Below are 27,794 nucleotides of genomic sequence, written 5' to 3'. Positions count from 1 at the left end.
TTTGAATCTTTTGTATTTTCATTTGGTTCATGTACTTTTCCCTTCCTCAATTCAAATAAAGAAATTTGATTACGATGGAGAGAATCGAACGGTCCAATTCCTTGTAAATCCCGCACTGGTCCGGTCTGCCTCGGCCGGCCTAATAACTCGACAGTTACGAGAAACCAACGGACGAGATCTCCTCGCGGTGCATCGGACCGCAGACAAATCCCTCGCGAAGAAACTTCGATTCGCATACGTACTTGACCCGAGACCCATTCCGTCTCGCGTTTCCTTGAGACCTTTCCACGACAACCAAACTCTCGTTACCTGCCTTCTCATTGGAATTCGTGTGGGACCCAGAGAGAAGGCAGGCATGTGAGACAGCGTAGACCGGATCGGGTACGGCAAACGTCTTCGTTAGTTGCATAACTGCGGTGGGACCCAGCAAGAAGGCAACTATGTGGGAGAGCGCAGTAGGGAAGGGGTAGGAACGAGTGTATTCATACTTGCATAGGTTTCCTGGACTCTCTTTCCGTATATATTATTTTGATTCCTTCGTATCTGGCGCCCGCCAAGGCATTCCGAAACCTTCTCCGATTCCCCCGTTCTCTCCCTCTTACTCTGCCCCAACTCGCCCTTCTCCGATCCACAAACCCTAACACCTCTTCCGCCGTTCACTGTCGAACCATGCGTGGATTGATCGGCTTCATCGACCTTCTTCGGCCGACCGCGTCTCCTCGGCCCGGTCTCTGATTTCTTCGTCCCAACGGTAAGTTTTCCGATCGCTTCCTTTCATCCAGGAAACCTTAACTGTGTTGGATTATCGTGATGTCTTCGCTGCCCATCTAGGTTTGTAACAACCGCAAATAATTGTTGTTTTAATCGGCCAGGCCCTTATCTTCTTCGTCAGATGTTTCTTTACCCCTCGATTCGTATTGATCGACTTGTGCTTGATGGAGTCCTCGGTTTTGGGCATATTAATTTAATGTGGTTTTGTTCTGGGATGCGTTTTTTGGAGTCATATAAAATCATGACGAGAAACCGAGATGATCTATAATTTAGGGATCGATAGGATGAAGAATGCAGAAACAAACTCATTATGTTATCTGAAAAAGTAACTTCTGCGGTTAAGTTGTTCTGTTAATCTGTTTATTTGCTGTTCTGGTCCCTATGCTTTATACTTCTGAAATGTATATTTAAATGGTGTAACTCGAATAGTGTACGTTAAAAGCAGAAATTGATAATTAATTCAACTTAACCCACACCTCACCTGCTCAAAGGTTTTGTAATGCTTGAGTTGCAATACGATTCTGCCCACCTGAAACTCGCCTGAATCATTTTGCTAGGCTGACCCTTCACCATCCATGTCTTTATTCTTCTATTTCTTGGTTCTAGAGAAACCTTAGATCCATCTCACACTTTGTCCTAAATACATAAGAGGTCTGGAGTCTAAGATTGTTTTCTCTTGTGAAGTTCAGGGTGCTGTACAGGAACTTAAAATGGTAAAGAAAGGGGCGTCTTCAAGTAGCTAGATGATTTTGAGGCTTGTTGATATTTAATTCGAAAGATGTCTGAACCATGACCCATGGCCTGAATCTTGAGCTACAACTTAGGAATCCATCAGGACCTAAGGGCAATCAACATTTTGGATCTACTTCCAAGTCCTATTATACCTGAGTTTATTCTGATTTAGTTGTAACATTGGACTTGTTTTTGTAGTCAAGCTACATAAAATAATTCTGATCCGCAAAAAAAAAAAATCATAATACTGAAAATTGGAAAATGTGTGCTAAGATCAGTACATATATGACAGGATTAGCTTGTTCTTGGGATGCATTTTGCTGAATCTGGAACTAGTGATGATCAAATGTGTCATGTTTCACTTCCAGGGATGGTATGCATAATCTTTCTTGCTTAATATTAGATCTTGAGTGTTAGACTATGTAATTTGGCTTGACTGTCGGCCTTATTGTCGTTCAGTTGGTATGATTGTACCTGAGGTGGCCAATCTGTTTTTATCTATAGAATGCAGAATCTCATAACATTTAGTTGTTCTATTTATGCACAACTATTGTTTTGTTGTCTTCTGTGTTATTTCAGTTTGCAGTACCCATTTTGTGAAAAAGCTAGTCTTTGCAGGTGAGTTGATGCATCACCTCCATGTGCTGCAGATGCATTGTCACATTCCGGATTTATAAAAATAATAATAATTTAGTATTTTATTATCCATAATTTACATAATAAACTTTCTTATTTTCTTTTTATTCGTTTTTGAATTCAAATCCTTGATTTTACAGTAGTAAATATTCTATTAACTAAAAAAATGATAACATCTTCTTGGTAGGGTCATAAGTCTCTTCCACCCAAGCTTCAGATCTATTACATAGTAGTAGATTACTCTGAAAATAAATATAAAATAAAAACATATCAGCAGCCACATATGTTGGGAGGAACCTCAGAAAAATCATAAAAATAATCTTCAATATTCATTAAATATAAACAAATATCAATAATTCAATAAGAAAATATATTTATTCATCATAAAACTCATGCACAAGAAAGACGATGATAATTTCTTACATAATAAATAAAATCATGCATCAGCCATAAGCAACACATACATAATAATCATATAACAAAGACGAACATCACATTCGATGGTGTACTCTCCCAACAGCGGATGAAGAGGCATACTTCACGGGATTAATTTCTCCCAACAACGGATGAAGATAATCCATATTGCACTCCCAACAGCGGATAGAGTGGTATCCATCACCCGCCCAAGTGGGGACACGTTTCTACCAACAGCGAATGGAGGAATCACCCAAGTGGTATCCATCACATCTGATGGCCCGCTAATCCCCAAAGGGAATCGCCATACCTGCCTTCGGTAGGGATATATAAACATCCATGATCATTCATTTTCACTCATCCATTCACTCACATATGTATCAAGAAATCAATATGATTAAATATTATGAGAGGCCATACTTGATGTAAATCTACTAGACTATGTTCATTAGTAGCTTCGCACTGTGATGGGCCCGTAACTCCTTTCACATGTTACACTCCCAATATGAATAACTAGTCTAGTCACATCTATTACATAATCATATCAATATCATAAACATAAGAACATGTAAAATCAATAATCATTTTCAAATGACATCTTCATAAATGCATGAAATGTCAATCTCTCAATAGTCCTCAATCAACCAAAATCCTAATTGGAATAGCTCAATTAACTTAATCCAAACTCAATTCGATTATGATCTAATGGAACTAACTTCAAATCCTTATAGAACCGGTCTGGAATCACCATAAATTGGTCTTGGATAGGTCACATATATTGCATATACATATTCCACATGCAGTGCATATACTTGTTCCAAGTACTAGATTGAGTTGAGGTACGACGGGCTATATAAAAGGAGCGACGATATGTCTAATGCCAATCGTGTAGTTGGGCAGGCTTAACTTTATGAACTAGGCTAAGCCTCACTTATAAGTTGGGTTGAGCCTTGTCATCGAACTAGGCCTTGCTTGGCTCGCGAGTTAGTCCTAGACACATGAGTTGGGGTCGTATCTAACCACATGGATTGGGTTGTACCTAGCCGTATGAGCTGGCCGATGCCTGGCCACATAGTTGGGTCGTACCTTACCATATGAGTTGGGTCATACATGGCCACATGGACTGAATCGTACCTAGCCACATGAGCTGACTCATATCTAGCTATATGGTTGGATCGTACCTTACCACATGGGCTGGGTCATACATGGCCATATGGACTAGATCGTACCTAGCCACATGGGTTAGGTCATGCCTGACCACATAGGTTGGGTCATACCTTACCATATGGGCTGGCTCCTACCCGGCAACCTAGGTTGGGTCATGCCAAGTCATATGGGCTAGGTTGTACTTGGTCACATGAGCTACGCCATACATAACCATATGGGCTGAGTCGATTCGATCTGATTGATCAACTTGACTCAAGTCAGACTCAAATTAAACTCCTCTTATCAAATTAGATTTCAACATTTAAAATTATTAAAGAATGACTCAAATCCATTAATTAAAACTTTAAATTCATGATGTTAAATTTAAAACTAATTACATTATAGAAATTCACACATAATTCTTGAAACATAGATATATCTAATTAAATAAATTAGAACTACTATGTTAATCCAAAAATAAGAGTTTTAATAATTAAATCGATATTAAAATTCACTAAAGCTTAAGAGATCAAGATAAATCAAATAATCATTCTAACATCACAAAATAATTATCATTATTGATTAATCCTAAAATTTTAAAATTAAAACATCATTATGCATAAAAAATTATAACAATATCAACATCAAGATTTTAAAATATAGATTAAAGCTAGTTAAAAAAGAAAGGATCCTACCTCTCTTCGACTATCCCTTTCTCGATATCATCTCCCTGGAAATCCTCTCCTCAATCCTCCCATTGTTAGGCTTGGTGGGGAATGAGGGAGGAGTAGCCCCCTTTATATAGGAGAAGATGGGATCTCCCCGAAAGATAAGTAATAATTTAATTTTTATTTTTAATTTATTTATTTTTTGCTTTCACACATAAAGAAAGTAATATAATATTCATTTCTTATAGTTCACACACAAAAATAGAATACAAACTATTTACTTCCTAAATATTAAATCACTCATTAGAAATTAATTTATGTTAATAATAAAGCAATACATCATTTATAGTAATTAATTTATGTTAAGAGAGAAATTATCGGTGATTACATGCATTTTATATTGCATGATAAATCGTCAAATAGTTAATAGATGCGTTTTATTTTCAAAATTTTATTTTAATTATTTTGTGAAAAGTTATGCCTGAACTAAGTTTTAGTATGAAATATGTGGGAGAAAAATCATTTCATGTGTTTTGTTTTCTCGAAATTTTGTTCTAAAATTATCTTTGTTGGATATTACATTTTGCAATCATTGTAAACCAACAAATATATTCACTGAAATAAAAAATATTATTATTAAATTATACATTTGCTTTAATAAAAAATAGTTATTAGCTTAAGAACATACGAAAGTTACTAAATCTTAATAGAAAAAGAATATTTATAAATTTTATTACTATATGAATGGTTCTCAGTCTAAATCATAGGATATTATGATTCTATAATCCCATCCTACAATTTGAGTTTATGTAGCCTTTTACGATCCGAGCAGGAATGTGAGGTTAACAGCCTTGCCACTTGCCACTTGCCAATTGCCAATTGCCAATTCCCAATTTCTAATTGCCACTTGCCACTGTTGCTATCTCTTTCATCTTCTTGCCCTTCCTATTTCCTATTGTCTTATTCTTTTGGGCTAATTACAGATTACCTCCTGTAAATAGCTACTTTTAGCTTCCTAGTCCCTACAATTTAAAACGTTACATTAGTATCCCTATACTTACGAAAGTGAAATATTTATGTCGATTTAACTTAACAATGTCAGTTTTATCAATGAAAAATATATAAACAAAGGGAAAAAATGTAATTTTAATGTTCGGTGATAGATGGCGACGTCGTTGGCATCGATGCCGACACAGTTGCTTGGTCGCCTCCGACGATGATAAGGTCCGCTCTCACCGCAACGCCACCCGTCTCCACGAGGAGCACGCCGCCGACCTCATCGCTACCCGTCCCGCGCCACTCTGCATCTGCGTCGATGTCAACGCTGATGGTGGTGGCTGCCATGGCGTCTATGGCGAAGATGGTGGTCGCCTTGTTGCTGACTCGTTAAGTGGATCCCAGTCTCGACTTGAAGTTGGGGTTATTGAAGCTCCTGTCGCTCTCCTCACTGCCACGTCAGTTCCGACACTACCTCTTGTCGTGCGGCCCTTTCACTGCTTTGCATCCGTGTCAATGTCGATGCAAATGCAGATGTCGAGTGGCCCTTTCGTCGCTCGACAATTATGTTGACGTCGATGCAGATGCAGAGCGGCGAAAGGGCCACTCGGCGAGAGGTGGTGCTGGAATTGATGCGATAGCGGGGGGAGTGGCAGGAGCTTCGGCAACCCCAGCTTCGAGTCGAGGCTGGGATCCACCCAACAGGTCAACTGCGAGGCGACCGCCATCTTCGCCATATATGTTGCGGTGTTCACCACCATCTGCATCGATGCTGACGTAGTTGCCAATGTAGAGTGACGCGAGGCAGGCGGCGATGAGGTCGGTGATGCATTCCTCGTGGAGGCGGGTTGTGTTGTGATGAGAGGACCTTATAGTCGGAGGCAGCCAGGCAACTGGTGTCATCGTTCGCCACCATCGAACGTTAATATTAGCCCTCTTCTTTCCCATCTCCTCCTCTCTTTGTGGCCGGCATTTGTTGCAGCCACAGTTCTCACTTTTCTCTTATTTTCCGTTCCTCTTCCTTCCCTCTTATTCTCTCCCTTCTTTTTTATCTTCTCCTCTCCTCTCTCGAAGGCCAGCACCCTTCACCACACTCTTCCTCTTTTCTCCCTCATCCCTCCTCCCTCTTCTCTTCTGCTGCTGCTCTCTCCTCCCTCCCTCTTCAGTCTCCACTCTCTTCCCTATTGCTACAGCCAGCACTTGCTGCGATCCTCTTCCCACTTTTGTCCCCTCCCTCGAAGCTTAATTGATTTAACATGGAAATTTAAACTTAAATGTGAGGTACAATTGGCAACTGATGCTATGTCGGAGGAATCATAATAAAGAAACATCGATAATGATCCTAGTCGGAAGCAGTGAAATATTATAGTGTAATCCACAATTACTAATTAGATCATAAATTCTTGAAAAAAATTCATCAGAAAACCTAGATGGATCATTAAAGCTGCATGATCTAGTGTATTTTAAATACAGCTAAGCACTCAAGGCTCATCACAATTTGCAAAACAGCAAAAGCATTGATTCTATTTCTTGAACCAGATGATTGAAATGAATGGTTGGTGGGAAAGATTGGTGCTAAAAAAATCAGATGCAGAATACTTTTAGTGATGACAATTTGACATGGATGATGTAGCAAGTGCATCTGGAGTTAGAAAGTCAAGGACATACACTACAAAACAAGCAATACTCAAGATGAGTTTAAAAACATCAAGTTCAATGATACTAATTGTTGAAGAGGAGGAAGTTGATTTTGTTGGAACAAAAGAATAACTTGAGGGATATATAAGTGATCGAGAAGATGAGAGCATGGATAATGTTGATGATGTTGTGGTGGATGCTGATGATAATTAGAACTCTTGGATTCATTTTGGTTTGATATTTAAATATGAACTAATTTAGTTATCATTTTGTTAGTTCAGTGCTCTATGGACTGATAGATGTTTGCATTTGGTGTTTTGGTGATAGTGATATATAACTTATGTTTTGATTAAAGTTCTTGTTTTAACCCTTATCTCAATCTTTAAATATGTTTTTATGGTATGGTAAGTGTTCTGCTTTGCTTGGGGCACCTGGCACCTTGGACGATAATGGACCTTGGTGCCTTAAAACCTATAATGCTTCTGAGTTCTGACACCACTGGTTTCAAGAAAATCTCTGTACGAGATTATTTTTCATGCACACTAGTTAAAACCTGAGTCTTCATGTGGTACGCCTTTCCTAATGCACAAAATATTCTGTTGTTGAGTACTAATACACATTATACTAAGCTCTATTAGTAGCATGTCTTTTGTGTTATAATTTTGCAAAGGATATGTAGTCACTTTTTTTGCTCCTTTAGCTGGATCATGCCATCATTCACTTATTTCTAGTGAAATTCTGCAGGTGTTTTCATTAGGTAGTTCAGCTAAGAAAGAAAGAGTTTCAATGGGCCCTTCAAAGAAGAAATGTCAAGTTTCCAGCAAGTGCTTTCCTGAACTTAGTGAAGAAAGGCCTTGCAAAAATAAGATAAATGCAGTCAAAAATAAAATAAGAGTAACTTTTTTGGCTTAAATCTCAAGTGATATATTATGTTTTTGCTTCTGTATTTTGTGTGAGATGCATAATGAAAATTAATACCATATGGGAGATTACATAGATTAAGATTACTATGACACAGACTTGCCTGATTTTTTTCAGCTAAATTCTAGTTTCCTTAGCCTGCTGATGTGATAATGGCTGCTCTAGAATGGTTGTAATTATTGAATTTAAATATAATGATATCTCCAAAGTTATTAATTTTACTGATATAGCCAGATATGATTATCAACTTGCTCATACCTTTTTGATCGAACTTTTGAATACTTTACACTTACAAAACTGACTTTGGTGCTATTCTATGAAATGTTTGCTTTCAGTTTTATGTGCAGATCTAAATTATGCTTAGATTCTAGTTTTATTCTTTTAAATTTTACTTGTTAATTCTATCATTTAAAAATTTGAAATCTCTTAATGAATTCAAATTCTTTAATCCACAAAAGCAAGGAACGGAACAAGTCAGCAACACCGTGTATCTTATCATTTTGGAATTCAAAGTATAAAAAGTAAATAAGATTATATTGTAAAAAAATGTTTTTGCTATCGAACTTTGATCAACATCTTGCAGAGCTGATATTTATATACCATTTGTTTGATGTTGTCAGTCTGAGTGCAATGTTTGCTTGCTTGAAATTAGAATTTAGAAGTATTGTTTGTTCCTCATTTGAAGTGAAACTGATATTGAAGGTTGGCATACACTAACTGGAGCCAATCTTGCATCATCCTTCTGTAGCTTATCTGACCATGCAATATCTTGCTAACCAGCCGACAGGATAGCAAGCTTTCTGTTTTCTTCTTATTGGACGACCCACTGTTAGAGTGGTTATGCCCATTAAATCATTTCTTTTTAAAGCAAAAAGAGAACCCCCATTACCTTATTCAATCAGCAAACATGCCAGAGGAATTAGAAAATGAGAGTCAAGTTTTAAGGGTGACAAGAACCCTCCAGGCGCACAATAACACTACTAATTCTGCATTATTGACCAACTAGTCAGCACACTTGTTGTCTTCATTAAAAGATCTACAAATAGATGTTTTTAAATATCTGAAGTTAGGTACAATATCTTTATATACCATTCAGCTGCCAAGGGACATTATTATTATTTAGAATCTGGATCAAGCTGCTGAAATCAACTTTACTATTGAGTATTGACATCTATAAGCTTCAGACTCGAACACCAAATGAACACTATCACTATATCCTCTGCAAAATTAGGAGATTTATTATAAACTTGCAAATAAATCCTAGAAAATTCTATGGCAATTTGTGTATAAATCCTGCCCCACCAGGTTTATTGGGATAAAAAGATCACTTATCTGTATTCAAATTCACCTATCCTGGTGAGGAAGCTTCCATCTGATCCAAATAATATTTAAGGTTATTTTCATTAGACATACCTAGCCAGGAATACTAATATCTAAGAAGCCATTTGGTCCATGTTCTGGATGGCATTCATGATATCTAGAAGGATAAGTTTGCTATGTGGCCATGATTGAGACTTTGGCATTTTCAAGTTTAACAGAATATTTATAAGCTCTGACAATTCTTGAAGTAGCATAATTGTGCATCTCGTTTATCAATCTTTTCTCTGTATTATTGATTCTGAAGGAGTTGGCATGAAATATTGTAGTGTTTAGAAGTGAGTATACAATACTTCAGGTATTAATATAGTACTTTTGGTCTTTTAGAGTGTAGTTCCTATGTAGACTTTGTGGTTTTGTTATCAGTGAATGATTTATTGTTCAACTTGTTTGAATTTTGAAGTTAAACATCATATCTGAAGATTTTGATTAAATTTTCTAATATTATTTATAGGACTAGGAATAATGTATGAGGTGTTTTACACAAGAAATTATACTGTAGTTTTTGTTACTTTTTAGCTTTGCAAATTAACTGGCATAATGATAAATGAAACTGGTGTGCAACTTAAATCTTCTTTGATTTCATATTTTAGGAATCTACTAAATGTGTAACAGATATGGGTTTTATGCTAGGTTGGATGTTTCCTTCTCTGGGAATTGGGCAACTAGATTAGCTTTACTTATGTTTTCAAACTCATTAGGCTCCAACCTATATCCCTTGATTAGTTATTGGAAAATATTCTGATGTATTATCATCATACAAAATTTGATCAGCACTATCCTATATAAAAACGATATTAGAAAACAATATTACTGGGCTTAATATCTGATCTCTTGTTCATCACTATGCTAGACGATTAAAAAACTGTCACACAAGCATTTATTTCGGTTGATCTATAGTTGATCAAGTTTTTATAGATAATCAATGTATATTTAAACTAGTGGGTGCCTGGGTGGGATGTTGTTCGTCTAGTTATTCTGTGTGACACATAAAAGCCATTGGTAGATTCTATATTCCAAGAAATGTCACTTTTCTGTTCCCCTTACTTCACATGTTTTTTTATCTAAATTTCAGTGGAGCGTTTAGAAATTCATTGCATTTTCTTTTATTATCTTAGGCTCTTGGAAGATCATAGTGGAAGCTTCTTTTTGGGGATCTAGATGACGTACAATTTTAAATTCTGTATGGGGACCAAGGTTCGCCGTATCGTATCGTATCGGCGTTTCGACCCGGGCTCGGTATGGTACGGTACTGGTGTACCGGGCGGTACACCAGGGTGTAACGCGGTACATCAGGGTGTAACGAGCAGTACACCCTGGTGTACTAAACAATTTTATACTTTTTATACTGTAGCACTGCTACAGTATAATATGAGAATACTGTAGTACTGTAGCGGTATCTGGCGGTCCGCGTATCGGTAACCTATTGGACCGGTACGTACCGCCCGGTATGGGCGGTATGCTTCGGTATGACAGACCTAGATGGGGACTATGCTCTTTTTTGTCTTTTGTTTAGTCTTTCATGTGATTGTTCTCCAAGTAGGTAAGGAAACTGGTTCCTTTTACTTGAGATCACAATGTCTAACCAAGCAAAATGACAATGAATGACCATAGTTTGACAAGCAGCCTTGTATTGTAGACTGATCAAATTGGTCGTGTTGGTTCCTAATGATCTGTGTCTCCCAGAACTGTTGAATAGTTTACTAAGGCTGTTGATATTAAGTTCCATATTAATTTGCATATGAAAATAGGAGAAATGTGCTTAAAGCTTATGCTTTATGAATAATGTGGACTCTGGTCCTTTTTGTAAAGGTCTTTTTTTAGCATATTGTTTTGTCTATCATATCAAAATGGTGAGCCCTGGTAGTTGGTACCACGATACGGTTGCTCCTTTTATCACCTGAATGATTAGAGTTTCAGTCATGAAAACAATCTGCTTGTAGGGATATGACCCTGCAAATTGACTCTTTCTAGATCATGCTTTGTTGGGTGCTTTATGCGCTAGGCTGCACTTGTCTATCATGTAAATTTGTGTTAAAAAATCTTTTTCACTGTTATCTTTGTGATTTCTATAACCACATTCATTGGAGGACTTTTTTTTTAGCTTCAATAAATTGTATGTTTATGTCGCTTTCATAAGTACTAATTATTATGTGAAATGTACTTCAACCCATGACCTTCACTAATCTACTATTGCACTCTAACTTTAAACAAAGTGATTTATGCAGAAAAGGAACTTATCTGATATGCTAGGTTCCCAGTGGAGCAAAGTAGAGGTGGTACAATTTTTTGAGGCATATCATAAGTATGGGAAAGACTGGAAGAAGGTTGGCAACCATCATCATATCATCATCTATTTGATGCTCTGCTTGCAATTATTTTGCTTACCTTTTTGAGCTTCAAGTGCTTCAACAATTCTTTTATAAATAAGAAGCATGTTTTCCTATAACTTAGAAGATTTCATAATCTATTAGACATTAGTTCTGGGTAACACTTGTATTGTGTTAATTGTTTCAATTAGTAATCATTTTGACTTTCAGGTGGCGGCTACGTTACCCAATAAGTCATCAGATGCAGTGGAAGCCCTTTATAATATGAATAAGGTTATACGTGCATCTTACACCTACTTTAATGTCCACAATTTTCTTAGATTTATTCGTTGTTCTCAAAGTTTTCTGAAGTCTATAAAAGTTGTTACACTTAGAAGTTAGTTTATTTGGATTAAAGCATGGAATTCTGATCATATATCATCTGCATGCATCACATTTACAGGCTTATATTGACGTATAGGCTTCTTTTACATCAACTGTGTTGAACTTATATTGAGGTATTGTTCATTCATAAGAAACTTTGGTTCATGGTAATGGCACCACAAATTCTTTTGGCTTAAGGAATTGAACTCCTCCTACCAATGCATAGTGATTTCCTTGATCTGGCTTCTCTAGCATTTTGATTGACATGTTTAGTGTCATCCTACTTAGGCCATTTTGGGCATTTTCTTTTGAGATGAATTCTTATTTTTCTTCACCTTTTCCTTCTTTCTTTCTTGCATATATAGATAATGTGTCTCCCCTCAAATGAATCATTTCCACTTTGGTGGCAATCAATAATAAGATTCCAGTGAGTGCAAAGTTTAAAGTCTCTGTCTGATGCCGATACCAGTTGGTGGCTGGACTGGTATGGTAGTGATATGACAGATATACTGACACTTGATACCGGTCAGATCAGTACCACTTTAACTAGAGAGGAGGGAGAGAAGAAGGGAGAAGGGACAAGAAGTGGAGGGACAAATACGGCTAGTACTTGTATGGGTGGCAATTTGAACCTTGATGCAGCTTAGGTTAAGCTTCTTTATTTGGATATGCTTCATCTTTTTCTTCATGGCATTCTGATTTCAGTTTCTTTTTCTTGCTTTGGCTGCAACTTCTAACTCGTTGGTTTCACATCGATTCGTGGCATGAAACTAGACCATGGATTTCTCTTATGTTTTTCAGGGTTGTCAAAAATACATTTTTTAGTAAGCTAAGGACTGCAGCATAACAAAGGCTAAAATTCTTTTTTCTTTCTTTATTTATGATGAGGCATCAGTTACCGATGGGCTTTACCAATATGCTTTATCTTCCAGGAGTCATGTATGAGACGAGAGACATTACATTTACAGGATAAACTAAATACTGGGAAACAAGTAAAAGCTCTATGTAGAATGAAAAGAAATACTTAATGTATTTCCCATGAACTTATCAATATGCTTTATCTTCCAGGATACATGGTATGAGATGAGAGACATTACAGCATAAACTAAATACTGGGAAACAAGTAAAATCTCTTTGTGGAATGAAAAAAAAATACATAATGTATTTCCCATTAACTTATCTTTGTTTGTTTGTTCTGGTAAACAGGTGCATCTGAATCTGGTAACGATGTTGTGAGTTATTAAACTATTAATTACCATTTAATTAGTGTCTTTTTATTGGTTTAATATTTTAGATAAGCAGCATTATTTTAAAAATCAGTTTATAGTATCTCTCTCTCTCTCTCTCTCTCTCTCTCTCTTCTTCTGTGTGTGTGTGTGTCTCGTATTGTCCCTTTTTTAAACCAAATTGTTCCTCACTGCATGATTGATTAAAGAGGACTGTGCTATTTCAGGCTTACTTATCTCTTCCAGAAGGGTCAACTAATGCAACTGGACTAATTGCTATGATGATTGATCATTACAATATTCTGGTAAGACTCAGAACCAGGCTTCTTCTCTACCATTTCTGACATTGCTGTTGATATCTTAAGTAGATATATCTTATCTTTACCAGACAAAATTGTAAATTAGCATCTCAAAAGTTATATCTATTTTATCAAACACTTATTTCTTGGATAGTCTTCATCTTCTTCTTGCATACTTTACCAATGCTACATTTTGGTGAAGGAACTTATTTGCTTTAGTGTTAACCTGATACTATTGATCACCTCACCAACTTTCATTTGTATGTCTTAACTCGAAATGTTGACTATGAGACATTTACATGGGGTCATTTATCATCTTACAACCCGATAATTTTTGTAACTATTCTGTAATCAGTATATCTTATTTTTATGTGAAAATCTTATCTCAAACTCATGTCGTTGACTGTCAGGAAGGTGGTGACAGTGATCAAGAAAATTATCGATTTTTAAGAACATATACTAGGCCTCAAAAACATGGCCGTGTATCTCAGATTGTCCTGCCAAAAGGTTCTAAAGGGCTAGTTTCCTTGCAAAAGCAATCAATCCCATCAAGTTCTGGGTGCATGCCTTCGTTAAGGAAAATTCATTTTGCTGGCAAGTACTACAGTTCTCTTTTTATTGCCATATTTATGTCCTTGAGTCCAACAACTTCCCCTTTTGCTCTAAAAACATCTAAGTTCATATTTTTATATTGTTGATCTTTTTTGATGTTTAATTTGAAGATCTCAGTAGTTTAACTTTCAGCATCTTATCAATGAGAAACATTGTGCTCTTTTGTTGGCATGACGAGGCATCTATGTCAATATTTTGACACCCAACATGGACATTGCATTGGTCACTGGTCCATGGTTCAATTATTTATTCAAATAAGAATGTGTGACATCATGTAAATACAAATAATAAGAAAAAAATTATGAAAAAAGGTGGATAAAATGTTTACGCTCCTGCCAATCTGTGTACTCATTGTATGACTTTACATTTGCAAATAGATTGTTTTATGATTCGAACCCTTGATATACAGGACACAAAAGAAATCTTACTATAACACCAAGTTTTACCATCAGAAAAAATCAGATGTCATTATAAGATATTTTTTCCTTGGGAACAGTTGCCAATGACAGATAATATTTTTCTATGAATATTTAGTATTTTGCTTTAAATGTATTAGATTGTTGCAAAATCAGATGTTTGATGTAATGTTTGAAATCACATGGACACAATATTTGATTCAGAGAATAAATTAGTCTAGAGTCTTGTAGTGTATAAATTGAGAAATTGGGAATTACTATATAGATTAAACCATTTAACTTGCCAAAGTTGGAGAATCAGATGGTTCCCAGGGATCAACTGAAAATGCCGTAGTTGAGGATCACGAGAATTGAGTGGTATAACAAGTATGTCAGTTAACAACTTGGCCTGTAAGACTTGAGTGAGGTTTTAAACTATTGGTCTAAGTTTTTTATTTCTTGGGAAATTTTCTTTCTAGCATGGCTGTGACTGACCATGAGTCTACATTTGGAAACTAAAAACAACTCTTGGAGAACAAGAATGTAGTTTCCCTTGCATTCTTTCACCTCAGTCTTACTTTTCACTTTTTTCAACTTGTTCTCCTATTCAGGCAAACCCGACTAAGTAGTTTCTTTAAGTCATAAATAAGCATGGGAACTTGAATCTTTTTTTCCTCTGAAATATATTTCACTCTTCCAAATGATAAGTTAACATGTTTTCTTAGTTCTTCTGTTTGTCTCAATGGATATTCTGGAGTTACTGTGTATCTTCGTATCACACAGTTTCAGTTATCACCATGAAGTCAGATGAACTTTTAGTTTTGAATAATATACTGTATATGTACTGCTATAAGTTGATTCCATAAATTTTTGTGGCCAGATACTTTAGGTGGTGGCAAGATTCGTTGTGTTGGGAAAAGGACTCCTCGTTTTCCTGTAGCATTTTTGTCTGAGAACATTATTAGAGATAATTTAACTTCATCAAATAAACAATGTTCAAAATCGAAGGCAGAGGTGTTTGCCGATGAAGGAATGCATCTAGCAGCATTGGCATTGATTGAAGCTTCTCAGATTTTTGGGTCACCACTGGGTTCTCAAAGCAGAGACAGAGTAAACGAGCAAATTGGATCACCTCCTGTACTGAGTGGTGACTCAAAGGTTTGTCCTATTCAAAGCTAATATATTGCCTTAAATATTTATATTTTGATCCAATATGTTTTTTGCAATCAGTCGGACCAGTACATATACCAATCTGTACAGCATAGTATCATCAGCAGAATAATGAAAATAAATAAATATTGAATGATATTAACCTATGTATTTCAGTACTCGTTCTTGATCAGACCAACATATACTAGTCGGTACATACCATAACTGGTATTTGAAACCTTGATTGCTACATAAAATTACTTCCATGATGATTTAATTTTAAAAGGATTTTTTTAACTGTCAACTGAGCATACTAAATTGCAGATGGCCAATATCGATATTGTAAGTGCTGGAGTTGATGGATGCTTCTTGGAAGGGAAGTTAGCTAGTAAAGAAGGATGTGTTGCTGTTATCAATAGAGATACTAGACTGCAGGATACTGATATCTCTTCTGCAGTCCCAATGGAATATAAGATGCAAAAGTTACAAACAAAGAGGTCAAAAGGTCAAATCAATATGAACTATCAAGCTGAAAAGGTGACTTGCATCGATACTGAAGGTGTTAATGTGAGAAATATTACATGTAAAATAGATGCAGAAGATAGGGAAGCAAAATGTGCATTTAGCTCGCAAGGTCGAAAGAAGAAGCTGCGTAAAGAACTTAGTTCAGGTATATCTTCTTTATATATATATATATATATATGTGGTTGTTGCTTTGTTATTTTGGAATTGAAATAAAAAAATAAACCTTATCCGATATTGATTAATTTTGCCATTTTGTGAAGTTTACTTGCAGACTGTTGTAATGTTTAATAGTAAAGGTATCTTACTTGAAATTCCCTTTTGAAACAAATTCAAGTTTGTGTTGTGAGGTTTAGACCCTCAATCAACCAGTTATCTTCTTTATGATAATATCATCATCCTAAAAACATCAGGTAGAGGTTTTGGTGTTATAGAACACATTGTAATAGATATGAACAAGGAGATAGTTTTTTGTCTGAAAATTGACAACTTATTGAGCAAATATGGCCATTGTTAATAAAGCCTTTGACACCAATTCAGAGAAGATACATTTCATTTTTCAAGATTCTTAGATAGGGACTTCTTTAACCATTTTTATCATAATTTTCAAGAATGATAACATTTTGTTTGATGTGAAAAAGGGAAAATAAAGAAATTGGTATTCATTTCTTTAACATTATCTGCATTCTTATCCATATTCAATTGATGTGAATATCTTTCCATATCAACATCAATTTCAATATCGTTGCTTATATTGACTGATCTATATCATGTATAATTTGTTAGCCATATGCAATATGTAAACCTTCATGCATGTTGCCCCCAGATTCTCTTAAATTGTTGTGCTTGCAAGTGTGCTATCATATATCATCATTATGGTACAGAAGCAATGATAAGCAATTTATCATTATGACGAGATTTATTACTTGACATTTCATTAGCAATTCATGGACTTTGAAGCTGCATTTGATTTTTCTTTAAAAAAATAATCAGAATTTTTTATTATATTAAATAACATACGGGACGTTCAAACATGGATTCGAACTTGAGACTCATCACTTTTGCAACAATGCACTTACCACTAAGAAGTCTCAACAAAGACGAAGATGCTTTTGATTGCTTATGAATTTTTTTGTAATATTTTTCTAATCCACATCAATTTCAATAGGAATTTGTGAATATGAGATTTTATATGCATATGTGTTCATATTGGATTTGTTCTTCTCAATTTGTAGATGAAAGGAATGCTCTAGATGCTTTGCTGGATTTGGGTAACTTGACTCCGGATCTTTTCCATACTTCTGCTTCTGAAGCTGGTTAGTGTTCTAGTTATTCATAATCTGAGGGGAAGTAACAGATGCTGATGATATTATTTGTTGTTTTCATTCTATAACATGATTATTTTCATATCATTTTCATTTGACAAATTCTATTGTTAACTAATTGTAACCTTGATAGCCATACACATGATTATATGCATGGCATTACCTTTCTAAGTATATTTATGTTAGATCAATTATTTTATATTTTCTGATGATGCTATGGGCAAGGTTTGCCATACCGAAGCATACCGCCCGTACCGGGCGGTACGTACCGGTCCGACAGGTTACCGGTACGTACCGGTCCGACAGGTTACCGGTACGCGGACCGCCCGGTACCGCTATAGTGCTACAGGTCTATACTGTAGTACTGCTACAGTATGAAAACATATAAAATTGCTCGGTACACCAAGGTGTACCACTCGGTATGCCCTGATGTACCGTCCGGTACACCGGTACCATACCATACCGAGCCCGGATCGAAACGCCGGTACAGTACGGTACGGTACAGCGAACCTTGGCTATGGGATGGATACACGCTTTTGATGTAATATAAAGGTATATACCAAGGTTTGAAATACCATCTAATATGGTACAAGTGGTGTATACCGGTTCATCAATCTAGCAGCATGTCGACTAGGGTAAACCAAATGGTTCAAGCCTAGTATAAGGCATATCGTTTGATGCAATCTTGTACCATGTGAGAAAGGGCTTGTACCGGAAAGTAGTTTCTTTTTATTTTCAGTATTTTTCAAGCTTTTTTAGAAACTTAGTACATATAGTTGTACCAACACTTGGTAGGTTAAAATAACTCAAACTTAAATTGATCGAGGCAAGGACTGATATAGGTCTGGTATTCGAAATTAAGATCATTGATTATTATTATTTAGTATAATATTTTCTTTCACTTACAAATTTCTTCAATATGTTATGAATTAAAGGTAGATGTTTTTCTTATTTTCCTGTGTTACTTGTAGTACGACATGCCAAAACCACCATTTCATGAAGAACTTATTGGAATTAGTGATTTCAAAAGGCGCTCAGGCCCTCCCCTAGGTTCTCAAACGAGCGCCTAAGCGCCTCGCAAAGCGTTTTGATGAAACACCGCTCGAGTGCTCGATCGAGCCTAATGCCGAGCTCCTCGAGCAAGTGTATAAGTGAAAGTTGGATCGGGGTTTGATCTTGGTTCGATTGAATGAGCAATTTAGTTCAATCGAACTAACTAATGTACCCTAACACAAACCCCCCCCAACCCACGCCCAACTCAGTTTGACAAACTCGAAGTGAAACCCTACATCTGTCACTCTAGCTCCGTCCATCATTGTGTTTGCTCTGTCCGTTATCGCCACCTTTGTTTGCAGCTTCGTCCGCCACTGTGACCTTCATTTGCAGCTTTGTCCGCTGCCCTCTCCTTCTCCCACCTTCCTCCTTAGCGATTGGTTCCTCTTTTCAGTTCCTTCTTTAGAACTATTTAGCACCATATTGATCCACTCTTTAGATTTTTTTAGCACTAGTTAGAAACTTGTTTAGCATAGGCATCCATCAATAGAAACCATATTTTATCATTTTTATTTTTATGATTATATTTATCAAATTGTAATATATATTTTTTAAATTTTTATATTCTGAAGCGTTTCGCTTCGCTCAAGCGGGTGCCTAGGCAAGCACTTAGCGCCTCGAGTGTTTTGGGACCTTGGTGCCTAGTGCTCTTAAAAACATTGGTTGGAATATACTTTTCCTACACCGATATAAACATAAGACTTTTAACAAGTACAATTGGCTTAAGGTGAGTTAGTGGGGTTGGGTTAATTAATGTGGATCTAAGATATTGAATTGTATTTCGTTCTTAAATCATCTACCTAGATCAATTTTGTTCAATGTTAAGCTATCATTTAAAGGTATGTTTGCTTACGTTCCCCTTCTATCTTAAGAAGAATGAGTGATGGCCTGGTGCATTTAAGATGCAACAAATGAATTCATATCTTCATAACGAGGAATTAGATGAATGACCTAGCAGTTAGTATATCGAAAGAGAGAGGATGGTAATTGAATTCATTAGAATAATTTTGCTAAAAATAAGAGCAGCCAAGAGAGTCTCCACTAAGATTCTGCTAGTTGAAAAATTCTGCATCAGGTTTATTTTTCTGAGTTAAAACCTTTTTTAGGATGTGTCTGAAGATATGTATCTGCATTTCAATATATACACATGCATGTGTATACATAAGGACAACATATGTACATATGTATGTACTTTGATTTCACTAAAAAAGTAGTGAAAACTTATATGTTTCCACATGGTTCACCTTACCAGTCTGTATCAGTATATTGATCGGTTATCGATGCAATATGTACCGACGTACCAAAACACGGTAAGGTGGGGTATACCAACGAATTAGTATGTACCACTCATACCGATCCCCTGTTGGACGGGTACATACCACCCGTACTGAGCGATACATCATGGTATGATGAATCTTTCTCTTCCATGTGCAATGGAAATTATTTCCTTTTTTGTTTATTTAAATAAAGCATAGGTGTTTTCCCACCTCACAATTGTGAAATAGTTCCTAGAGGATGTCATCAGTAATGTATATTTTAAATTTTTATTGTTATAAGCAAGGTTTACCGTACCGACTGTACCGCCCGGTACGGGCGGTACGTACCGGTTCGACAGGCCAGCGGTATGCGGACCGCTCCGTACCGTACTGACACTGTAGCAGTGTACAGTGCACTGTAACAGTGTACAGTGCTCGGTACACATGAGTGTACCGCTCGGTACACCTGGGTGTACCGAGCGGTATACCGTACCGTACCGGTACCGAGCCTGGGTCGAAACGCCGGTACGGTACGGTACGGCGAACCTTGGTTATAAGCACTAAATAATTATCTGCTAATGAAAAAGAATCACTTCTGCTCACTCATTTAATTTTTCCGTGATCAGAGTTGAGAAGTCATGAGAGCAATTGGCAAAAGGTTAGAAAGGATAGAGATCACATATCCAATATTGAAGTTCATTGTGTTACACAGAAAGCTAAAAATGGAAGCAATATACCCCCTCAGCAAGATTATCTTTCAGAGGCAAATCAGAGAAGCTGCCCTACTACTATCAGCAAGCCACATAAAGGAAAAGGGAAATTCTTGGGAGAAGAGGTAACAAGTAACAAGCTCAAGTAGATTAGGTCAATTGATAAACTGTTTGGTCTATTATTATGAATTGCTTTTGATCATGCCTAAGAAAAGAAAAATAAAATAAAAATGAAAAGCTTTATATCACATAAATAAATTCATGATATTTACTAATGCCAATTTGCCTTTGAACCAATAGCAGATTCAAAAATGTGGAACAGGAGATAAATCTCACCTGACAGAACTTCAGAAGAATGGGGTAAACATTCTCCTGCTTTATTCATTTTTTCCATCTTCTCTGATACTCTTTTAGTTATTTATCCCTTTCTGTGCATTTTGACCCTTTCCAAAACCTGCAATTGTTGGAGCCCCATGCAATGGGCTACCCTTTTCCTTTCCAATATAGCTCTTAAACCATTGTGATCAGTTGAATTAGCCAGGATCATCAGGTTTCAGTTGATTCCAACCAATTTTTTTTATTAATAAACTAAATTTTGCTCAGTTCTGATCCGGTTCATCTTGTAATGGATCTGGGATTAGTCAAATCCACTGAAATTTATAGAAACACATTAGTATTTAGTAAGCAAAAGTGGTTAAATGCATTACTTGTTAACTATGCTGTCAGAAACCCCATTCTCTTTGCTGGTAACTTAGGACGAAGGTATATATCAACCTGTATTAGCCAGAATGACCAGTGAATAAAAAAATCATGCTTTTCTATTATATGCGAAGGTCTTTGTCATGTTTCTTTTTATGCTACTAGCCCTCAAGTCTTTTCATTGTTGTCTTGATGTTCTTGACAAAATATCTCTTAGGTAAGAATATGACTAGGATTTAACTTTATGCTTCTCAAAATTGGATATCTTTTGTTGCAAGTCCTGTAAACTTGCTTTCTTTTCAGGTCTCAATTGAAGACATGGAAAAATCCTTTGCTAGTCAACCTATTCAGCTCTCTGAACAAGGAAAACTCAGCCATAAACTAGAGATTTCATTGTTAAATAGAAAAATTGGAGGAACAACAGAAGATAAAACTATATCAACTAAATGTTTAGCTGCAGACAATCTTAGTATGCATAATGGAACTAGGACCAGATGCAAGCTAAATCTGAAAAAAGAAATGGCTCAAAAACAGCTGATGTCTTCTTGTGGAGTTGGAGACGAATGTCAGAATAACCATTCACATTTTATGAATATGAAGGTATTTAATTTCCTTGTATTCATTATTCTTAAATTAGATTAAGAAATAAATATTTTTTTCATCTGGACTATTTCTTAATTTCAGGGAACACTTGCTAATTGCCTTTCATCTCAACTGTTCCGTAGATGGTGTACATTTGAGTGGTTTTACAGTGCAATTGATTATCCTTGGTTTGCCAAAAATGATTATGTGGAATACTTAAATCATGCAAGATTGAGCCATATACCAAGGTTTAGACGTGCAGAGTGGAGCATCATTCGGAGGTATTTGCTGACTAACAGGTTTTTCTATGATAGAGATTGGGTTTAGTCCCTTAATTGTTTTCTTTCAACAGATCTCTTGGCAAAGCACGTCGATTTTCTAATAAATTTTTATCAGAAGAAAGGATGAAAGTTGAACAATATCGTGAATCAGTTCGAACACATTATACTGAGCTGCTTGCTGGTACAACGAAAGGACTTTCAAGAGATTTAGCTATACCTTTGTCTGTTGGACAACATGTGATTGCTTGCCATCCTAAAACAAGAGAAATTCATGATGGAACTATACTAAGTGTTGGTCGAAGCAGTTACAGGGTTCAATTTGACAGACCTGAGCTAGGTGTTGAATTTGTGATGGTAACACGCCCACTGTTTATGTGCTCCTGTTGTATTTTCTTTTGTAACTGTATGCATTCTGAATTTTCACTGCAACGTTTCACCTATATGTTGATTCTTTGAAGCAAACTTTGTAGGTTTCTCTTCTTTGATGAAAACTGCCCTTATATTAACATTAGTAAGAGAATTCTATTGTGCTATTGATAAAGAAACCTTAAATCCAATCTTTTACTAAAATCCATCTCCTAGATGCCAGGAGATCCTTTTATCTTAATCTATGTGTAAAATTTCTAACATATATAATGTCAATTTAGAAGGTGAGGTGTTCTTTGCTCTTTGCTGATCATCACACTGCATTACTATCTCTTTGTAGTTTTTGTCTTTTGTTTGAATTACTTTCAGGTACAAAAATGTTTCACCACATAATGTTCCAGAGTTGTTATAGAGGAGACAATCAAGGATCACAAAGTAGATGCCATGCAACCTTCCTAAGACTTGAGGGATTGTACAAAGGAAATCATAAATTGCTATAGTTGGTCATTATAATAGCTATGCTCTTTTAATTGGTGTCTACACATGCTCTAAGTTATAGATATTCATTTAATTTTATTTTTTTTGCAATGATTTGCTATCCATCATCTGTTGCACAGCTAACTTGCCAGGTTGACAACTATAATCTAGTGTTGCTTCCATGTTCTTTTTTGCTTTTCTGTGCTAAATTCCATCTTCATCTTATGATAAACTATTTGGTCCTCCACTGAGTAAAAGAAACCTCCGCAGTTAAATTGTATATTTACCGGTTTGCATGTTATAAACTTGTTCATCCCACCCTTTCATGTTCAGGTGATCATCTGATGATTTACTTGTTTTTTGGAAGCCAGAGATTGGTTTATCCTTTGAATTCTCATTTAATTTTTGAGTTTTTTGCTTTATACATGTAGGTATCTGATGTTCTTTATGTCTTCTAAAGAGTTGTCTTAGTCTTCTACATCTTTTTGACAGAAATTTGATTTGCAAGTAATATAATTGTTTACATTAATTAAAAAAGAAATTTTATTTTTCAGGATATTGACTGTATGCCTCTAGGTCCATGGAAGAATATGTCTGATGATCTTGAAAGACAAAATGTTCCAAGTCAGTTATGCAAAAGCCTTATTGTCAAAAAGACAGATGATTTTATTCAGCAGAAAACAAATGATATTCCAAACATTGCCTCAAATGAGATTGTGGAGGTTGCACATATGCCTCATTTTAAATTTTCACAAAGTTCACCGTACAAGCAGGCCAAGGTTTATTGTCATTTTCTTTTGATACAGTTGGAAAATCAATTTCATTCTACCTAAAATAATCAATCTTAATGTACTCATCTGAGATGTGGCTAACATATTTCTTGTTCTGCAACAGGAAATTTGCAGTAAACAGTGTCCATTGTCTCAGATGGAAACAAGGGAAGCTGACACTAAAGCTCTTGTTGAACTGATGCGTGCTCTGAAGAAAAAGGTGATCGTATTTAATAATTTTCCATTTCTGATAGTTGTTCAGTGTTTATATTACTTGGGAATTATTTTTTCAATGTTCACTTCCAATTTCATCTCATTTGACATTCTTGTCATATGAAACAGTTCTCTTCATTGTAAGAGGTTTGCATGTAAAACACCAAATATTTCTCATTTCATTTCTGTAAGCTTCATATATTTTGCAATTTCTGTGCTTTAACAAGGTTGAAGTGAAATGCATTTTAACCAGCATGAGTGCCTTCTGATTAGAGATTTGAACTAAGCTTGCGTCTACCATCTCCAAATCTTGTTTTGGCATCTTTACACAAAGGGTTCTTATAGTTTTTGCTTCCTTTTGTAATATTACTACCTCGGAACTTATCGAGCATCTGTCTTGATCTGCCTTTTGAATCCTAAGTTATGGCTACTTTTCATTGCTTTGCTGTGAGGCCTCCTGTTCTGTGCTTTGTGGTCCATCAGTCAGGCTTTTTGATAGATGGCCTGCTTCAATAACTTTGTGTTAGTGGATTTCCCAACACATGTTTTTACAGGTCTTGTATTTATCTAACCAGGCATTTGTTCACAATTCCCTATATAAAGAATGAGCCATACACAAAAGCATACATTTAGGGTTATGTCAATCTGAATTCACATACTGTCTAAATCCCACCTAGACCCTTGAAAACATTAATGCCGTAAAGGTTGATTGTTTAAATAACTTCTTTGAATGAGCATAAAAGAGATTTTTATTGTTTAAATAACTTCATTATTGTCTCAATCTTTCCTTTTTTTGTTTTCATTATGCCAAGTTGTTGCCATAAGTTGGTGGCTTAATTTAGTCCACTAAAAACCTGAACACCATGTAATTCCTACTTGACACAATACAGTGCAACATATTTTATGTGATTAACACAGATTGACACTCTTTTGGCTAAAACATGTACATTTTGTGTTTCATATGTGTTGGGATGAGGATCCAATAAAAAAGGAACCCAATGCTTGGTATGTCATTTATATGCAGGAGTGTCATTAATATGATTGGTATGTCATTAGTTTAAAGTGTCATTAATATGCAAGAGTCTTAGTTCACTGCTGGTTGGTTATATTGAAACCAACAACATTTTTCATCAAAATGGATTTAAAAGTTCTAGAAGCATTTTCTTATTCTCTACTATCCTGTGCTTCAGCCTGTTGTCTCAGTTTTATAAATATGTATTTCCTTATTTACTTATATTTATCTAGTGCTTAAGATCCACACTAGCACCTCCAAATCCAACTCCACTTTAAGTTTGAATCCATCCTGAGCCGCCCTATGACTCACAGAACAGAACGTTCCATCTATCAATTGATGTAGCCATTTTTAAATTAGGCATATGTTCACTATTGGAAGGGGAAGGGCTTTTCCCTATTTTCAATCAGCCAGCTTTATTTTTCAACTGTTTGAAAAATCTGTTGAATTCTATCAGTTCCTTGCAAGTCTCATTACATATACTCAGTAAATGGTGTTTTTGTGTCTCAACAAACCCCTTGGTAGAATTCTGTAGAAATTGCAAAAATTGACCTTTTGCTGCATTGCAAATGCGAACAATTTGTAATGGTGAGAGAAGCATCATTGTTATGTTTGCAGAAAGCATTGATGACAGAACTGAGCCACATGAATGAGGAAGTAACTAGAAAGCAAAATGATGATTCAATCACAAATGTCGAGCACTTAAGGATGCAGTTACTTCTACAGCTACAAGAAGCCGGCGACCAGGCTAGTTACTAATTGATTTACTAAGTTTCATTTTCTTTTATCATAGATCTTTCTTTCCTCCTAACTTGATGTTTAATTCCTATCTCATCTTTCAGGTTGGTTCTGCCATACTTGAGTTGAGGCAACATAATACCTTTCAAGGAAAATTAACATCACCATGGTTTAGGTCAACTGAGAATTCAGTGCTTGCTGGACCTTGTAGTAACTCAGAATCTTATGTATTGGAAGTTGTTGAAACTTCAAGGCAGAAAGCAAAGACACTGGTGGATCAATCTGTGCAGGTAAGCATGAAGAGGTTGTGTTTTCTTGTTTTCTTTTTCTGTGTTGACGAATTTCCATGTCTTATTAAAGCAAGACCTGATCCTCTATGTAGTCCTGACCATGGCATTTTTAGTCCTGTTTATATGGTGACATTCTCTACTTGGATCAACATGTGATGAATCTTTATTTTTCTATTGCAAAACTTTTACTTTTTTAACATATGCTATTATATGAAAACGATTCTCGATTTTAATTGGCACTTCGGTTCATTTTGTTTATTTCAATTGCCTTAAAGATACTTGTTGCTTTATTTAATTTCCAGGCTATGTTTTCTGTGGAAGGCAGGAAGGATGCTCTCGCTAGTACCAGAGAGGTTTTGTATCCTTCTAAAAATTGGTCTTCTGGAGTTGATTCTGACAGATTAGACACTGCATACACTCACATTCCAGAAGTACACAAATTAGCAACTAGGGATGAAAAAACTTCAGACAGTTTAGGGCCAGCAAATATTCAGATCCCAGGTCTAAACTTAGAGATCTCTTCTGATGCAAACCTAGGTCGAATTCCATCAGAGTTAATATCGACTTGTGTTGCTGCTCTTTTCATGATTGAGGTACGCTGTGCAAATGTTCTGAAGGACATTGACAAAGCATATTTTCTTTACCTTGTCTAATATCTACATTTCTAAATTTAAGACATTTATTAAGTTATTTCACTCCTACCGTTATTTTTTTTGTTTTGCTTTCTTTTGCCCTCGCTCAACAAACATTCAGCTCTGCTCAGAATCTATCTGCAATCTGGTCATGTTTCAAACATGAAATAAGGTTTTGTTCTGATTTTATTGTAGCTTTTGCTGAGACTGCCTAACTTGTTTTAATGCACTTGTGACTGTTAGGGTTTAGCTCGTAAAATTAACAGACATGTGAAAGCAACTTTCTTCTTTTACTTAATCTGGAAGACATGAAGCTAGTAACATATGACAGAAGCACATCATGTACCAACCTAAGTTAGGCATCCACATATTTGTTGTGCTTTTGCTGAGCTGTTGAATACTTTATTTGTGGCAGAACCTGGATAGAATTCACTACAAAGCAATTTGGGTCTTGTTGGGTATTGAACAGATATAGATTGCACGTACTCTAAATTGCAAGGACACAGAGTTCAAACACATTCTGAAACCAATTTCTATTTGTGTTCATGAGCCCGAATAGGTCCACTGAGGAACCCATCCGGTTGAACATTGTCAGTTTAAAGTTTATTCAAATTGTAACTTCTGTTATGTTGATGTATTTTGTATTCTAGTTTGGAGTGCTTGATTTCATCTGTGAAACACAGGGTTGTACCAGGAGACAGTACCCACCTGCTGAGGTAGCAGAGATACTGGAACTCGCAGTTACGAGTTTGCAGCCTTGCTTTTCTCAAAACTTACCAATCTACTGGGAAATACAGGCATACATGAGGATTATCAAGAGTCAAATGTTGGCACTCGTTCCTACCCCATGTATCGGTCTTTCAACGGTCTCTGTGCAATGAAAGGTGAACCCGAAATCGTAATATGCCACCTATTTGAGTTGGCTAAACCATCTTCATTTATTTTTCTCTGCATTTGCAAGGGAAACAAATAAAAATTGAAGTATGTAACATATCCATCAGGGGGTCATTAGATTGCATAAGAATTGTATTTTTTTTTTTTCGTTTTTTGGGTGCAGTAGAGAAATATCTAGACAGCTCCTAGCTATTCCGGCTTTGTAGATGATTTCTTTTTTCCTTTTTGAACAAAAAAGAAAAGCTTCTCATCAGAATCAATGTGCAGTATACTCTATAATAAAGAACTTCTCAATGACTCA

The 27,794-nt window shown here is 36.0% G+C and overlaps 1 protein-coding gene across 2 annotated transcripts; it reads left to right on the top strand.

Annotated features, from left to right (window-relative positions):
• The first annotated feature begins 558 nt into the window (after positions 1-558).
• On the top strand, positions 559-27,794 carry LOC135678524 (protein ALWAYS EARLY 2-like). 2 transcript variants are annotated; one of them, XM_065191434.1, is made up of 21 exons: positions 559-751; positions 1,796-1,876; positions 7,746-7,895; positions 11,528-11,626; positions 11,840-11,902; positions 13,446-13,523; positions 13,928-14,111; positions 15,405-15,682; positions 15,998-16,343; positions 17,431-17,511; positions 20,456-20,664; positions 20,843-20,899; positions 21,542-21,838; positions 21,923-22,101; positions 22,173-22,455; positions 23,499-23,723; positions 23,839-23,934; positions 25,558-25,686; positions 25,782-25,967; positions 26,270-26,560; positions 27,283-27,794. In XM_065191434.1, exons 2-21 carry the CDS (start codon positions 1,814-1,816, stop codon positions 27,478-27,480), a joined length of 3,492 nt encoding a protein of 1,163 aa, XP_065047506.1. In that variant the 5' UTR covers positions 559-751; positions 1,796-1,813; the 3' UTR covers positions 27,481-27,794. The 2 variants fall into 2 exon arrangements, with proteins under 2 accessions (XP_065047506.1, XP_065047507.1); XM_065191435.1 differs by lacking the exon at positions 1,796-1,876.

This window comes from Musa acuminata, chromosome BXJ1-7 (assembly GCF_036884655.1).
Source record: "Musa acuminata AAA Group cultivar baxijiao chromosome BXJ1-7, Cavendish_Baxijiao_AAA, whole genome shotgun sequence".
In the NCBI taxonomy this organism is placed as follows: Eukaryota; Viridiplantae; Streptophyta; class Magnoliopsida; order Zingiberales; family Musaceae; genus Musa; species Musa acuminata.
This window is presented reverse-complemented; position numbering and strand designations above follow the sequence as displayed.